The sequence below is a fragment of the Abramis brama genome (assembly GCF_963993115.1).
Source record: "Abramis brama genome assembly, chromosome: 12".
NCBI lineage: Eukaryota > Metazoa > Chordata > Actinopteri > Cypriniformes > Leuciscidae > Abramis > Abramis brama.
Genome location: NC_139974.1, coordinates 15102786 through 15118922, shown reverse-complemented (window position 1 = coordinate 15118922; position 16137 = coordinate 15102786). Strand labels below are relative to the sequence as shown.

General features: G+C 40.1%; 2 protein-coding genes across 4 annotated transcripts in view; both read left to right on the top strand.

The window, feature by feature from the left end:
• The first annotated feature begins 396 nt into the window (after positions 1–396).
• On the top strand, positions 397–1948 carry npvf (neuropeptide VF precursor). Its single transcript, XM_084130208.1, has 3 exons — positions 397–534; positions 1099–1463; positions 1741–1948. Exons 1-3 carry the CDS (start codon positions 406–408, stop codon positions 1823–1825), a joined length of 579 nt encoding a protein of 192 aa, XP_083986334.1. The 5' UTR covers positions 397–405; the 3' UTR covers positions 1826–1948.
• Positions 1949–9014: 7066 nt separating this feature from the next.
• Positions 9015–16137, top strand: part of osbpl3a (oxysterol binding protein-like 3a) — a 29518-nt gene continuing 22395 nt past the window's right edge. The window contains exon 1 of one of the 3 annotated variants that reach the window (XM_084130205.1): positions 9015–9447. The gene's annotated coding sequence lies outside the window, so the exon portion shown is untranslated. Of the gene's footprint in view, positions 9448–10667; positions 10761–16137 lie in introns of those variants that run through there. The other 2 variants (XM_084130203.1, XM_084130204.1) reach the window with 2 other exon arrangements.

Genomic DNA, 16137 nt, shown 5'->3' with positions numbered 1-16137 from the left:
TAAAAGAACTGGCTACTGGTCACCCCTCGCTGGCATTGACGTCATGTGCATGTCAGTGATGGCAATTAGTAAACATTCTTTGATGGAATAAAATACCAGACCATTCATGAGAGCTGCTCTGTGGCCTACAACACCTCGTTCAAACATTTCCAGCATGTCAACGTCTCATTCAAGCTTATTCTTACTTACTCCGATCTGAATGTGGTGGTAATTGAGGTCTCCCTGAGCTGCACAATTAACTGATTTGAAGGTCATTAGTGAATGAATGTAGGTTGGTGCTTATTAAGTATGCTGAGGACATTATAAGGAATGTCTTTGTGAGTATGTTTATTTGCACATGGCAAAATGTATAAAACCTCTGTGATGTGCGTGGACTTGTAGCGTGGACCAGTGATCGATTGTAAGATGTCCTACTTCACTCTTCTCTTTTTAGCCCTCGGTATCCTGAGCAGCTTCATGCTGAGTGAGGTTTCTGCGCTCAGATTGCCATTAGACAGTGATCCTGATAGATTTACATGGGGACAGTTTCCAGAGGTAAGTGCTTTATATTTTCTCTTTTTCTAATAGCAGTTTCCTTTATTTGAAATAGTAGTAATTAGTTAATAGTTTGGAATGTACAATTTGCCAAATTCTGGATATAGAGCAAATGCACTGTCAAAACAGATTGCCTGAAATGTAATATGTAAGGTAAAAATAAAAATATATATATAATACATTACTTTCATTTTGATTATTATTATCATCATCATGCCTTTACCTGTCTTCATCATATCTAATGTTATTGAATAAACCTGATTACATTAGGTTGCACCAATAAGAAACATTTTTTAATGGTCAGGGCAGGCAGAAATATTTCCTTAAGGTACCAATGCACATTTTCACTTGTTACAATGTAAAAAAAAATGTGAGGAATGGACCAGCTACTGTTAGCGCTCTCTGAATTTATGCTTTTCCAATTTTAAATTTCATTTAATAAATGCAAATAAAATCGTAATAATAGTTTGAAATTGACATCAGTTACAGTGTATCAATACACTGTGATAACTGAATCTGCTGATTTTCACCATTTCTTCTTCTTCTACATTCGTGTTGTCAAAGGAGATTCCCAGGAGTCTGAATATAGAAGACTTCGCTCTTGATGTAGCCCCGACCAGCGGTCGTGTGAGCTCTCCCACCATCCTGCGACTTCACCCCATAATGGCAAAACCAGCACACCTGCATGCCAACATGCCACTTCGCTTCGGGCGGGATGTGCAGGTGGGCACAGGTGACCATGCTCCCAAGTCCACCATCAACCTCCCTCAGCGTTTCGGACGGTCCTGCACCATGTGTGTGCGCGCAGGGAATGCACCCTCAGCCACCCTCCCGCAAAAGTTTGGGAGGAGGAACATCTTCGCTTTAGACCCTTTTCGCGTCTTGACTCTGTACACACACACACCTGAATCACCATTTCCAAAAGAAAGGTAAAGCTTAATATTTCTCAACTGAAATATTAAACACCCACCAGAAGTGTAATTGGGTGTTGTTTTCTAATTATATATGATTATATATATATATATATATATATATATATATATATATATATATAATTTAATAACTGTAACAAAATGAACTCTCATTTGATGTGGAAAGAATTAATTTTTTATTTTATTTTTTACTGATTAATTTAAATGGTCATTTCTGTTCCTCTACTCCTTGGCTAAATATTTTCAAAACTACTTTATTTGATTTCTCTCGCAGGACTCAAGTCCACGACTACATGCTTGAAACAGTAGAAGACTCAGAAGAAACTGTAAAGAACACAGATTACACCGATTTAGACTAATGAAGCCCGTAAAAACAACAGCTGGTTATGAGAGATGTTTTGATTGCCAGTTTTATGAATTTCCTATTCTTTTTATGTATTTGTATCTGTAATTGCCTGCTTGTAAATTGTTAAAGTAAAGCAAATTATAAGTAACTCTAGTTGTGACAGCTTTAATTATAAAAAATAAAAACATCAAAATATTGAAGCATACTGAAGCAATCCAACACCCATAAATGTATCAATGTTCCATATGTTTCTGCATAAAAAAGACACTCAGCATTCACCTGCAAAAGCACTCAGAGTACAATGTTAATGAGACTGAGGTGTAATTAAGAGACTCATTGATTAAATGTTTTATGTTGATCCTCTTCTACAGGATGATAGGTTATTTGCCAAACGCACACACCTCTCACCAAGAATAAGGATATAAAACACCTTTCCTCCATAGGGGCACAAATTGGAGAAGATATATAATCTGCCTATAGCTTTAAGATCTTTAAGAAATTAAGTTTTTAACCAAGGGGGCCCAACCTTCCCCCTGGACAGTGATTTCAACCTGCAGGGAACAAATTATGTGACAAAGAGCTGGTGTTTGCAAACATCAAAATCATTCCTTGCTATGGGGGGTGATGCATTACTAAGTAACATGAGTTACGTAATCAGATTACTTTTTTCAGACATTTCAACACATTACTTTTAAATTTACAACAAAATATCTTGAGAAAATATCAGAGTTACTTATTCAAATATGTAATGCGAGTTAATTTTCCCATTTACCCCATATTTACGAAACAGGGCAAATTAGCATAAGAGCGCAATTTGATAAAAGCACTGATGGGAGTGGAAAGTTCAGCGCTTGATCTACTGACGACGCGCAAATTAAAGAACAGACACAGCCGGATCATTTCCATCATGACCAACGCAATCTGCCAAGAGCAGTGCAAATTAGAGTCTGGTTTTAAGATGGGGTAAGAACAGTAAAATGCAAACTCAGAATATTACACAAACCTGCAATTATTCAATGTTAAATTACACAAATATAGGCTACTTTATGTATTTAATCTCACTTTATCAACCAATGTCTTTGCTGCTGACCTTTGATGATCCAGTTCAACCATATAGCCTAAATGACTTTGGTAACACTTTACAATAAGGTTCATTAGATCATTTTAATTAATGCATTAGCTAACATGAACTAATCATGAGCAATACATTTGTTACAGTATTTATTATTCTTTGTTAATGCTAGTTAATAAAAATACAGCTGTTCATTGTTTGTTCATGTTAGTTCACAGTTCATTAACTAATGTTAACAAATACAACCTTTGATTTTAATAACGTAGCTACTAAGGTAGTTAAAGGGATACTCCACTTTAAAATGAAAATTCTGTCATTATACTCACCCTCATGTTGTTTCAAACCTGTATGAATTTCTTTCTTCTGCTGAACAGAAAGGAAGATATTTAGAAGAATGTCAGTAACCAGACAGTTTTTGGTACCATTGACTTCCATAGTAGGAAAAAAAATATACTATCAAGCTCTCAAAATGCTCACAACCAGACAGATACTCGCGCAAATTCGCCCGAAGGACTGGTTTATTTCTCTCGATCTGAAAATGCGTACTTTCAGATTCAGATAGTACCCCGTCACAGGCCATTCTTGAGATTCGCCTTCGAGGGTCAAGTGTATCAATACACCGTCCTTCCGTTCGGCCTGTCTTTAGCACCCCGTACATTCACGAAGTGCATGGACGCGGCTCTCGCTCCCCTGAGAAATCGGGGTATGCGAATTTTGAACTATCTGGATGATTGGCTGATCTTGGCACAGTCAGAGATAGAGCTTATATCTCACAGGACAGTGCTTCTCAGCCATCTGGAAAGCCTGGGTCTTACGGTCAACTGGACCAAGAGCTCATTACTGCCCAGTCAGTCAGTTTCTTTTCTGGGAATAGAACTGGACTCTGTGGCTATGACGGCCCGCTTGTCGACACAGCGCGCGCGCCGTGTTCGACACCTGGCCGCGTCTTTCCAGAAGGGCAGCACCGCTCCTCTGAAAACATTTCAGAGAATGCTGGGTTGTATGGCGTCAGCTGCAGCAGGGCAGTGTCAGATCCAGGAATCTCTGCGATCTGACGGAACGCCTCCTCGTTTGGGCTCAGCACTCGTTACACTCCCTGAGAGCCGCGCATGTGCCGGGCCACCTGAACGACGGCCCAGACAGACTGTCCAGGGACAACATTCCCCCGGGAGAATGGTCCCTGCATCCTCAGACAGTCCAGCTACTGTGGCGCCTCTTCGGCAAAGCGGAAGTCGACCTTTTTGCGTCAAGAGACAACGCTCACTGCCCAAGGTTCTTTTCGAAGAACGAGGACGCGCTGGCCCAAACCTGGCCCAGCCTCCCACTGTATGCTTTCCCTCTGATCTCGTTGTTACCACAGGTAATCAAGAGAATCAGGGAAGCATGCCACTCAGTGCTCCTCATAGCCCCGCGATGGGAAAACCAGACATGGTTCCCAGAGTGAATGCGGCTGTCATACGTGGCCCCATGGCTGATCCCGGCGAGGAGAGATCTTCTCTCTCAAGCCGGCGGTACAATTTGGCATCCCCATCCAGAGCGCTGGTCTCTGCATGCGTGGATAATCAACGGATACCCGTTGCTTTGCCAGAAGGGGTCGTGAACACGATCACGCAGTCTAGAGCTCCTTCCACGAGAAGGCTATACGCGTTCGTATAGCCTCCTAAATGGTCTGTGTTCTCCTCATTGTGCGCCGACAAAAATCTAGACCCACGTACTTGTGGGGTCTCGTGGGTGCTTTGCTTCCTTCAGGAGCTGTTGGACGAGGGCAGGTCCCCCTCCACGCTCAAAGTGTATGTGGCGGCTATTGCAGCGTTCGCAGGGCCAAAGCGCGGCCAGTCAATAGGAAGAAACGAGCTCATCATCCGCTTCCTCAAAGGAGCCAGGAGGATGAACCCCCGTGGCCCCCTTCGGTTCCTATTTGGGATCTTTCTCTGGTCTTAGAGGGCCTGAAAACGCATCCCTTTGAACCGTTAAACTCCGTGGATCTAAAATACCTGTCGCTTAAAACCGTTTTTCTGATAGCCTTGTCATCAGTCAAATGTGTGGGGGATTTACACGCGCTGTCTGTTAGCGCTGCGTGTCTCGAGTTTGGACCGAATGACTCTAAAGTCATCCTCAAACCAAGACATGGTTATGTCCCCAAGGTGATTGGCACTCCCTTCAGAGCGCAGGTCATCTCTCTATCGGCTCTGCCAGCATCCGGTAGCGAGGGCGATGCTAACCTCCTCTGCCCTGTCAGGGCGCTGAGAGTTTACATTACGCGCTCCGCCACCTTCAGGCGTTCGGAGCAGCTCTTTGTTTCGTTCGGTGGACGCACCAAGGGTCTCGCCGCCTCGAAACATAGCCAGATGGATAGTGGACACTATCGCAGCAGCTTATGCGTCTAAACACCTGCAGTGCCCTCTGGGCATCAGGGCTCATTCCACTAGAAGCATGGCCTCTTCGTGGGCTTGGTCCAGCGGGATTTCTATTCATGACATTTGTATGGCGGCAGGCTGGGCCTCCCCCTCTACATTTGTTAGGTTTTACAACCTGGAAGTTCCCGCCTTGCAGGCTAAAGTTCTGTCAGTCTAACGGTGTGTATGCTCTGCCCACAGTGTTCGTGCGCAGTCTACTCTCACGTGACTTAGCTCTCCTGGTTGAGCTGCACTATAAGGGTTGATGTTTTTAATACAGACCGGCAGTGCCGCTCTGTATTCCCTTACAGTGTGCTTATGTACATGTGTTGGCCCGCGTTGCTGGCCACCTGATTCCCACTTAATTGTGTTCCCCGGGTTTCCCCGGGGACTCATGTCGTGGATGCTCGGCGCGCACGGCGTTGACAAGGGGTTCCTGTAGTGTAAGCAACGTACGCAATACAAGAGAACGTACTCGGTTACCTAATGTAACCTCGGTTCTCTCTAGAAGAGGGAACGAGTATTGCGTAACCTGCCGTGCTCGCGCCTCGAGCTGATTTCGGCAATACTCGTTCCCTCTTCTAGAGAGAACCGAGGTTACATTAGGTAACCGAGTTACAAACAAATAGCCTACATATCTTTTGGTAAGAAGACGTTGGGTAATATGGGTTTAGAAAAAAAGAAAAGAAAAAAAAACGCTGCAAACTGACAACTGTAGTCAATTGAAGCTCTGAGTACTGAAAACTGAACTGATTCTGGTGATTGTATCATAACACTTGAGTACTCATAGCGCAGATGAGGTATGTACGTGCACGAGTCCAGTCATTCTGAATAAATAAATGAATAAATAAGCGAACAGGCCTACATAAAGATTAATATAAAATTAATTCTGTCACAGTGTTAAATGTAGCCTATACCCTAAGCTAACTTTTACATTTTAAGAGGCTCCGTTCCTTTTACAGAAGTAATTTCCTGACGGGTTTTGCTCCAGTGAATATTTATTTTGAAAATCAATTTCTGTATAGTAACATATAGCACTACATCGTATAAAGTTGTCCAATAAATAGGCCTAGCTATCCTCTCTTTTTGTCAGATCCAGCTGTTGTGACCTTTAAAATGGGAGAAGACATAGCAAAAGGAAAGAAGATCTTTGTGCAGAAATGCTCTCAGTGTTGAGGCTGGTGGCAAGCACAAAGTTGGCCCAAACCTACATGGGCTCTTTGGTCGCATGACTGGTAAAGTACTTGGCTACTTCTACAACACAGAGGACAACATAGAGAAGGATGAGTGTGGGCAAAACAATAAAAAGGAAATTTAGATCATCTGAAATTCACACCATCCATTTAAAACATGTTTTCTGTAACACATTTTGCCAACATACATTATAAATATTTTATTAATAACACATAATTATCATAAATTAACAGATATTAATTAAAATAATAAATTAATTTTAATAATGCATATTTAATGATTCACAATCGAATCGGACCTAACACTACTCCTGTTCACCACCAGAGTTCACTGTTTCATCAGAAGTAGTTTATGTTTGCTGCGACAACTTGTCCAGTGTTTATCTAGCCAGTGTTTCCCAACCCTGTTCCCCGAGGCACACCAACAACAACCCTACACATTTTTGAACTCTTCCTAATCAAACACGACTGTTTCAACTCATCTCATTAGTAGAGACTCCAAAACTAGAAATATATGGGTCAGATAAGGGAGAGTCTCCCTTTTAGACATCCAAAATGTGTAGTGTTGGTGACAGGTGTGCCTCCAGGAGCAGGGTTTGGAAACACTGATCTAGTCACCTAGGGTAGTCACTGATTACATGTAATCTGGATTAGGCAATTAGATAAAAAAAAAAATAGTACTTGTAATTAGATTATATTATGTTTTAAAATACTTATAATCAGTCTACAATTGCTTTTTTATTGATTACATGAATAGCCTACATGCTATTCTCACAATGGCAGTAAATAAATCTTTAAAAAATAATAATAATTGCTTCTCCCTAATCCTAATCTTTTCCCATGTTTTAAAAATTCCTTTTTTAAAAAAAAAAAAAAAATATATATAATTCATATGCATTCAGAAGATCATTTAATTTTGTGAAACTGCACACACACAGCCACTAGATGGCTGGCTAAATTTAAAATTGAGAGGCTACAAAGCATTTGACACCAATAATCCTTTCACTTTTAAGGAGTGTTTTCTCAGCAATGCAACATTGCATATCAAATCAACTTCTGATGAACATTTATTATTTTGCTATGTCTATGTATTAGAACTATCATGCTCCCATTTTTGGATTTTTCACTGAAAGCTTTGTACATTTATAAAACTTAAAGTTTACAACCTGAGTTTTCAGTGTTTTTACTATTTTATGTAATGCAGCCATCTGATCAAATGCCACACATTTGCCTATATGTAAAGTAGCCTATGTTGCTGATGCATTGTGTTTAGCATTATGTTTGTAAAATGTAACTTGTTATTTTAGGCCTTTTTAGAGTCAAAAACTGGTGCCTGATTTGGTAAAATGGGGCAGAAGGAAGATGTTTATGCTCATAATCTACAGTCAGTTTAATAATAATTCAATCTTAATCAGTTTAACATGAAGCAGTCATTTACACTGTTAAGTTAAAGGCAATATAAACACTAGTGTGTCTATTTTACCATGTGTCTTCCTTTATTTGCATGTGTCAACCACTTAATAAAAACATAAATTAGATAATGAATGCTGAATATCACTTTCCAATGGAATTGTCTTAACTTCTACAATGACATAATGACTAATATCACTAGCATAGACAATTAGGTAAGTAAAACGTGGCAAATAAGAAATGTAATACCAGAGAAAGCATCTATTGTGTCATATTTTCCGTGTGCTGTTCTTGTTGCACTGTCATGGGAAAGCACTATAGTTTCAGCGCTTGCAGACTTTTCCCAGAGCTGACTGTTTGACGTCACTCACACTTCACTGTTTAAAGTTCTGCACTCTGGTGGTATGTGTGAATGTGTTTATGTGTCTCTCTTCTAAAACATACCTGAGTCAAGTTCAGTGGTTTGGTGAATTCCAATGTAGGGAGGATTCCCTCTCTGGGGTAGATGGGTGTTGGCAATGAACTAAAACCTATGTTGTTAAGGCAACCCTGAGATGACATGCAAAGGAGCAGCTTTGTCTAGCAACAAATTAATCATAGAACCATGCTGATGTCTAATGGAAGATGGATTCCCTCTTCTATACATTATAACTTATGTTACCCTCACAATATAGAGATCAGATGGTTAGTTGATAGATAGATAGATAGATAGATAGATAGATAGATAGATAGATAGATAGATAGATAGATAGATAGATAGATAGATAGATAGATAGATAGATTATTAAAGAGCTCTCTAATTCAATTGTTACTATAGTCATAATTGCATTAGAGAGTTCTAATTGTAATAGTTACTAGTAAGAATTTAATTGTAGAGCTCTCTAATTAAAAATGAATGGACGTCAATAGAGACGACTAGTAAAAATTCAATAGTAGATAGGCTATATGTAATTGTGATGGTTAATAATTGAATTAGAGAGCTCTCTCATTGTAATTGTTAATAGCCAAGAATCGAAATAGAGAGCTCTCTGACTAATTCTTAGTGAAAATACAGGAAGGCAGCTTTACCTGGGCGTAGGTAATGTTAGGCTACCTGAATTACGTAAAGGTCTCTGTTGCGTTTTGAAATGCAGTCTCTGGATAGGACGACATGCTGACTCTTCGGTGGATTTTCATTTGCTTCCTAAACGTCAATTACCATGATGTCCCACCCCCTCTTCCTCGCCTCACCGCGGAACTCAAAATACAGCTCGAGCCTGGACGAGGTTCAAACCTGAGCTGGAAACAGTAAACTTAAAACTTGTGGTCGCCATCGCCTCCACCTTCCCCTTCACTCTCGGATTACAGCGGTGCGTCACGGACATTTCGCTCGCGATAATCTTCTCAGAAGCGAAGTTACCTAGGATCTGATTTCGGCAGGTGGAAGAACAGTGATGGTGAACCCGGTGTCAGCCACTTGGTCCAAAGTATAAATGTGCTGATAAGGCGATTTTACAAGTGGACCGTCGGTGACACGACGACAGAGCCGCCGCGCCACGCTGTCACTCTCTACCTGGCGACTGTGGTAGGCACTGAGTTTGTGTTCATTTTACAGGGAGACATTTAATATATTTAAATGATAAAATAAATCCTATCTTGTTGTAAGAGAAGTATTGTAATCGATTCATAGCCACTTTCACCTTGTGCTAAACCTCCCTTTGACATTCCGTGAATGTACACATCCAAAACATAAATATAAGTGTGTTTTGTTTACTCAGCCTCGATAGCCAATCAACGTTTGTTTTAGTACCTTTCGCTTTGGAAACCCTAAAAACTTCCTGTCCTCATCATAGATAGACTGACTCATCGATGAGCCTAATTTCACACAGTGTTTCCTTTACTAAATCTTTTTCTCTTTCTGTTTAAGGCACCTCAAGCTTTTTAGATTGCGTTGAGAGGTTGTAGATTTTTGAAGTCCTCGGTCACAATTCACTTTCATTTGTATGGAGTCGTCGTCGTTTACATCGTGAATGATCAGTCGTAGGCACATTGCGTTGCTGTGGCAACAAAAAAAAAAACAACAAAAAAGAACTCGCGTTGCTTACGACGGCGCCACGAATGCAAATATTGTGTGCATTGTGCAATACATCCTTTTATTCACATTTCATGTAGTTTTGTTGTTGTTTATTTATTATTAGAGAACTGGGGACATCGTCAAATGTGGCTCCCCATCATTATATTAAAGTGACTTTATTGTAGTGTGGGACAATAATGTAGCTAAGTTCAATTTTAGGTAGTTTTAAAATGATGTTAATGACTTAAAGAGAGTTTCCCTAAAAATAAAACGTCTGCCATCATTTACTTACCATTATGTTGTTTCTGTATGGTTTTCTTTCTTCTGTGAAGGCAAAAGGAGATGTTAGGCAGAATGTAAGAGACTGACAGCTTCAGTCACACTTCATTTTCATTGCATTTTTTTTTTTTCTTCATTCAATGACAGTGAAAGATTCCTGAGCTGCCTAACATTGTATTCCACCTTAAGGTTGTGCCATAAAAACAAATATTGTGTTGCATTCTCCTTTGACACCTCAATTTATGTAGTTTTTATTTTTTTGTTAGACAAGGAGGGAAATTGTCATATTGTCGTCACAATCACTGTGGTTTAGTGGAACTTTCATGGTGGTTTTAAGTGGTTTGAAATTACTTGTTTGGCATATGAGCTGTTTTAATAGGTTTTCCCCAAATGTACTCATGCACAATCTTGTGATAAAACAAACTGGTGCATTTTACAGACACAATACCTTTTATAATATAAAACATGTCTGTGACCTTCTTTCCGAGTTGAACGTTATAGATATCAAGTGGCATTCGAGGAAGTGAAGGAGACTCAAAATAAAGGTAGTCAAATTGATTCTTCATTGTTGACAATATGATGCGTGATTGGGCTGTGCGATTAATCGTAATTGATTTTTGAAGGATTATGAAATCAAGATAATCGAGGTAAAATTATTATTGTGCTACTGCCGCATTCCTTCCAATGCACCTTCCTTTCCTTCACAGCGGTGCGCTTTCGTTCCTCCCTAAAAGCCCCAACTTAACATCCAAATCAGCCAAATAAGTGAGTGTTGTAAAATGAAGTCTACTGTTGCTAAACTGTGGGACGTGTTTGATATTAAATAGTGTTTAAAAAAAAAAAAAAATGCATTAAGCTGCAAAAGAGTAACTGTTCCCCAGGCGGCTTTCTGTGTGCGCGCTCCGAGTCGGAGCCAAATGTGGATATCAGATGGGCTTCGGACACGCACCTAAATGCGTACACACAAAAATTGTCAAAATACCTTTTTGGAGATTATTCATGTAAACACAGTGGGTTATGTCTTAAGTAAATGTACAAAGCTGAGAAAGAGAACACGCGTGCAACAGTATTTTTGATCCGTGCATTAGCTCTTAAAGGTAGGGAAGGCAATTTTTTTTTAGACACTTTTTGTTATACTGGTTGAAACTGTCTTCACATCCTGATAGCAATCAATAATAGAAGTGGTTTAAAAATATAAAAAAAAAGTACATTGGCTATAGCCTATGTAGAAGTCTCTGGACCAAAAAAAAAGGCCACTCTCCCTCTGGAACTAGACTCGTGTACGGCCGTTAACCGGAAGCCAGTGATTATAGTTTATAAAGTTAAAAAATATGGATATTTTTCTTACAAAAATGCATCACTGCACTTCAGAAGGCCTGTTTTAATAACCCCCTGAAGCCATATGGATTATGGATTTTATGATGGATTGATGTGCTTTTTGGAGCTACTATTCACACCCATTATAAAGAAAATATCCTGGAAGAGCCAGGATAATTTTTAACTCTGACTGTGTTCTGCTGAAAGAAGAAAGTCATACACCTAGGATGGTTTGAGGGTGAATAAATTATGGGATAATTTAAAATGTTGGGTGAATTAAGCCTTTAATTTAGGCAATCTGTAAACTTCGCTTGATGAAGGTGGCATTATCCAGAGGTAGCACCACAATAACCTTCAAGCGCACCACAAGAATGAGGCTGCCGTGCTTATTTGTTTTGTTAATAAAAGTTCTATGTTTGTCATTGTACTGTTTTGTTGATGTGTTTTTCATTAAGAATAATAATGAACCCACCATTCAAGCATCCGGAAAGTATTCACAGCGCTTCACTTTTTCCACATTTGTTATGTTAGAGCAGGGTTCACCAATCTCGGTCCTGGAGGGCCGCTGTCCTGCAGAGTTTAGCTCCAACCCCAATTAAACACACCTGAACCAGCTAATCAAGGTCTCACTAGGCATACTAGAAACTTTCAAACAGGTGTGTTGGAGCTGGTTGGAGCTAAACTCTGCAGGACAGCGGCCCTCCAGGACCGAGATTGGTGAACCCTGTGTTAGAGCCTTATTCCAAAATGGATTAAATTCATTATTTTCTTCAAAATTCTTCAAACAATAGCCCATAATGACAAAGTGAAAGAAGTTTGTTTGAAATCTTTGCAAATGTATTAAAAAAAAAAAAAAAAAAATTTACAGCCTTTGCCATGGCACTCAAAATTGAGCTCAGGTGCATCTTGTTTCCACTGATCATCCTTGAGATGTTTCTACAACTTGATTGGAGTCCACCTGTGTGAAATTCAGTTGATTGGACATGATTTGGAAAGGCACTCACCTGTCTATATAAGGTCCCAAAGTTAACAGTGCATGTCAGAGCACAAGCCAAGCCATGAAGTCCAAGGAATTGTCTGTAGAGCTACGAGACAGGATTGTATCGAGGCGCATCTGGGGAAGGGTACAGAAACATTTCTGCAGCATTGAAGGTCCCAATGAACAAATCATCCATAAATGGAAGAAGTTTGGAACCACCAGGACTCTTCCTAAAGCTGGCCGCCCGGCCAAGCTGAGCAATCGGGGGAGAAGGGCCTTAGTCAGGGAGGTGACCAAGTACCCAATGGTCACTCTGATAGAGCTCCAGTGTTTCTCTGTGGAGAGAGGAGAACCTTCCAGAAGAACAACCATCTCTGCAGCACTCCACCAATCAGGCCTGTATTGAGTGCCAGACGGAAGCCACTCCTCAGTAAAAGACACATGACAGCCCGCCTGGAATTTGCCAAAAGGCACCTGAAGGACTCTCAGATCATGAGAAACAAAATTCTCTGGTCTGATGAAACAAAGATTGAACTCTTTGGCCTGAATGGCATGCGTCATGTCCGGAGGAAATCAGGCACCGCTCATCACCTGGCCAATACCAACCATCCCTACAGTGAAGCATGGTGGTGGCAGCATCATGCTGTGGGGATGTTTTTCAGCGGCAGGAACTGGGGAGACTAATCAGGATCGAGGGAAAGATGAATGCAGCAATGTATAGAGACATCATTGATGAAAACCTGCTCCAGAGCGCTCTGGACCTCAGACTGGGGCGACAGTTCATCTTCCAGCAGGACAACGACCCTAAGCACACAGCCAAGATAACGAAGGCTACGGGACAACTCTGTGAATGTCCTTGAGTGGCCCAGCCAGAGCCCAGAATTGAACCAGATTGAACCTCTCTGGAGAGATCTGAAAATGGCTGTGCACCGACGCTCCCCATCCAACCTGATGGAGTTTGAGGTTCTGCAAAGAATAGGAGAAACTACCCAAAAATAGGTGTGCCAAGCTTGTAGCATCATGCTCAAAAAGACTTGAGGCTGTAATTTGTGCCAAATGTGCTTCAACAAAGTATTAAGCAAAGGCTGTGAATACTCGTGTGACACTTCTTTCACGTTGTAATTATGAGCTATTGCTTGTAGAATTTTGAAGAAAATAATGAATTTAATCCATTTTGAATAAGGCTGTAACAGGCTATGAGAAAAGTGAAGTGCTGTGAATACAGTTAGTACATCTTCCTGCAAAACTTAAAACATTGTTTATTTAATTTGTATTTTTGCTCTATTGTATCTATTTGTCCGTTTTGTTTGCAATTGTTTTCTTTGTTCTTATTGTATTGCGGACTGTTTACTTGTCTTATGTAATTATTTTGAGGACTTTTTTTTTCTCTTCACATTAGTTAACCTAGTATTAGTTAATTCGATATTGTGTCAATAATTGTGAAATTTCGCTGTTATTTAAAATGTCTCATATTGTAAAATAAAACTTAGATCATATAGCCCACTAATAATCGTGTTAAATAATAATGACTTCAATATTGACCAAAAATAATCGTTATTGTGTTTTTTTTTTGTTTTTTGTTTTTTTTTTGCCATAATGGAGCTAGCCTGGTTCTACCAGACTCTCGTACATTTCATTTGTACAGAGAGTCTGGCCTCTCTCCATTGACAAGCGTTAACTTCCTTGTAGGCGGGTACTCTGTTGAAGTTTAAAACTATTGGATCTGACCAGAGTCACTCTGGATCTGCCATAACCAATCGCTAACTTTTGGTCGTGACGTATGTCAACTCAAACTAGCGCACGATCTCAACCTCATCGTTCTCAGCCACTCCCTCTGTTCGCTGATTGGACCGGTTAAAAATTGATCGGAGAAAACCAAAGAATACACCACAATCCCAGACGGAGTTACTGAAGGAAAATGAAATTGAGCGGAAGTACGCAGGAGGGCGGAGCCAGGCTATAATGGAGCAGCCCTAATTCAAGAGTAGTCCACAATCTTACCAATATACTTCATTTGGTAAGCTTTCATTGCCCCTATGAGATCATGCTTAAAGGTACAATATGTAACTTTTTTGCTTTAAAAATAGCAAAAATCACTATATCTATGTTATATTTTTTTTTAGTTGTGTACTTACATTATCCTGACTGTTTCCAACAACTTTAAAACCAGGAGAAATTTGTAATTTAATTCGAAGACACGGCACGTTTCTTTATTTCCGTTTTGTCGCCGTCAATGACGTAATATCCGCGTTGTCCCTGGTTTCCGCTCGTACTGCCATGGCAACCAGAGCCCTCTGATAGTAACCAAGGCGACAGACGTGGACAAATGTGTAGTTCGAAATGTATATCTGCACGCTGTTGTTGTTTCGTTCAAACATTATGGACCATGGCAAGCAGACTTTGGATAAAAAAGGAGAACTAAAACGAGAATCAATATCAGCGCAGTGTTTTCGAGATGCCTAGAGCTCCCATAGACAGTATATAAACGAGAGCTCCACGTCCGAGACTTCGACCGCTCCTACATGTGCTTTATTAAACAGCTGAGTACATTTACATAAAACTAATCAATGTTATATAGTTCAACAATGATAAAAGAATATGATGAATATGATCTGTATGTTATTCTAATGTTGATCTAGCTTACTGCTAGTCTCATACAGACAAACTAACACAGAATAACATACATTCCAACACATTCACATGCAGTTTAGTGTGACAGTGTTAGACCAAGTGAAACAGCGCTGCGTTACCTCACAAGTTTAATTTGTCTAATAAACTGACCTGTGAGTTGTAATTCAGCACTTGCGTGTAGTTCGGTAGAATGAAATGTCCATATTCCTTTTATATCCGTGGGACTCGCGTCGTGTGTGGAGCTGATAGCTGTCTCTTAGCAATCCCGAACTGCTTCATATCACAGTCATGATAAAAACATTGAAGTATTTACTCATCCATAAACATTATTAGATCGGTCAGCTTGACGTTGACGACAAGATCCATAATTCTTAGCAAATGTTGCGTCATCAAACTACGCCTTTGTTATTGTAAGAGGTTAGCGACCCCTAGCGGCGAAAAAAATTACATAGTGTACGTTTAATCATGTGACTGAAGCATCTTTCAAACACCTCAAGCCAAGGGTTGTGTTGGTTTTCTGCTTGACATCGCTTACTTGGTTTATGTTAACTGCACTTTTCATTGGACCCTCACCCACAATAAATTGCTCATTCATTAAGTCAGACAACCATTACTCCTTTTAATCTATCCTCAGATGATTCTGTATTTGTCATAACTGTATTTTGATATGCTTCTGTGCCCTTGTTCCCACAGCCCTCACCCTACAGCCCATTTACTGCAATGACTATTTTTTATGTGGTGTTTATGATTGACATGTATTATACAGGGCCAGTCCTCATATTCTGTGCGTCTTTGTGTTTTCACATACCATATAAATGTCAGTATAGATTAGACAATGTCAGTTTCCATTGGTTTTTGTTGTTTGGCATTACAACTAACGCTGATCATACTGTGTTGGCGTTCTTTGTTTACATCATAGGTTACTCACCCGCATGAGACAAGGCAACCTGTGCTCAATGTCAAACAGTGTACGACTCTACCACAGGGATCAGGGA

What these genes read in the sequence shown, in the direction of transcription:
- npvf (XM_084130208.1), top strand. Translation starts at nt 406, where the DNA reads ATGTCCTACTTCACTCTTCTCTTTTTAGCCCTCGGTATCCTGAGCAGC. An exon ending in CATGGGGACAGTTTCCAGAG is followed by an intron (nt 535 to 1,098) that starts GTAAGTGCTTTA and finishes GTGTTGTCAAAG; the next exon opens with GAGATTCCCAGGAGTCTGAA. An exon ending in TCACCATTTCCAAAAGAAAG is followed by an intron (nt 1,464 to 1,740) that starts GTAAAGCTTAAT and finishes TTTCTCTCGCAG; the next exon opens with GACTCAAGTCCACGACTACA.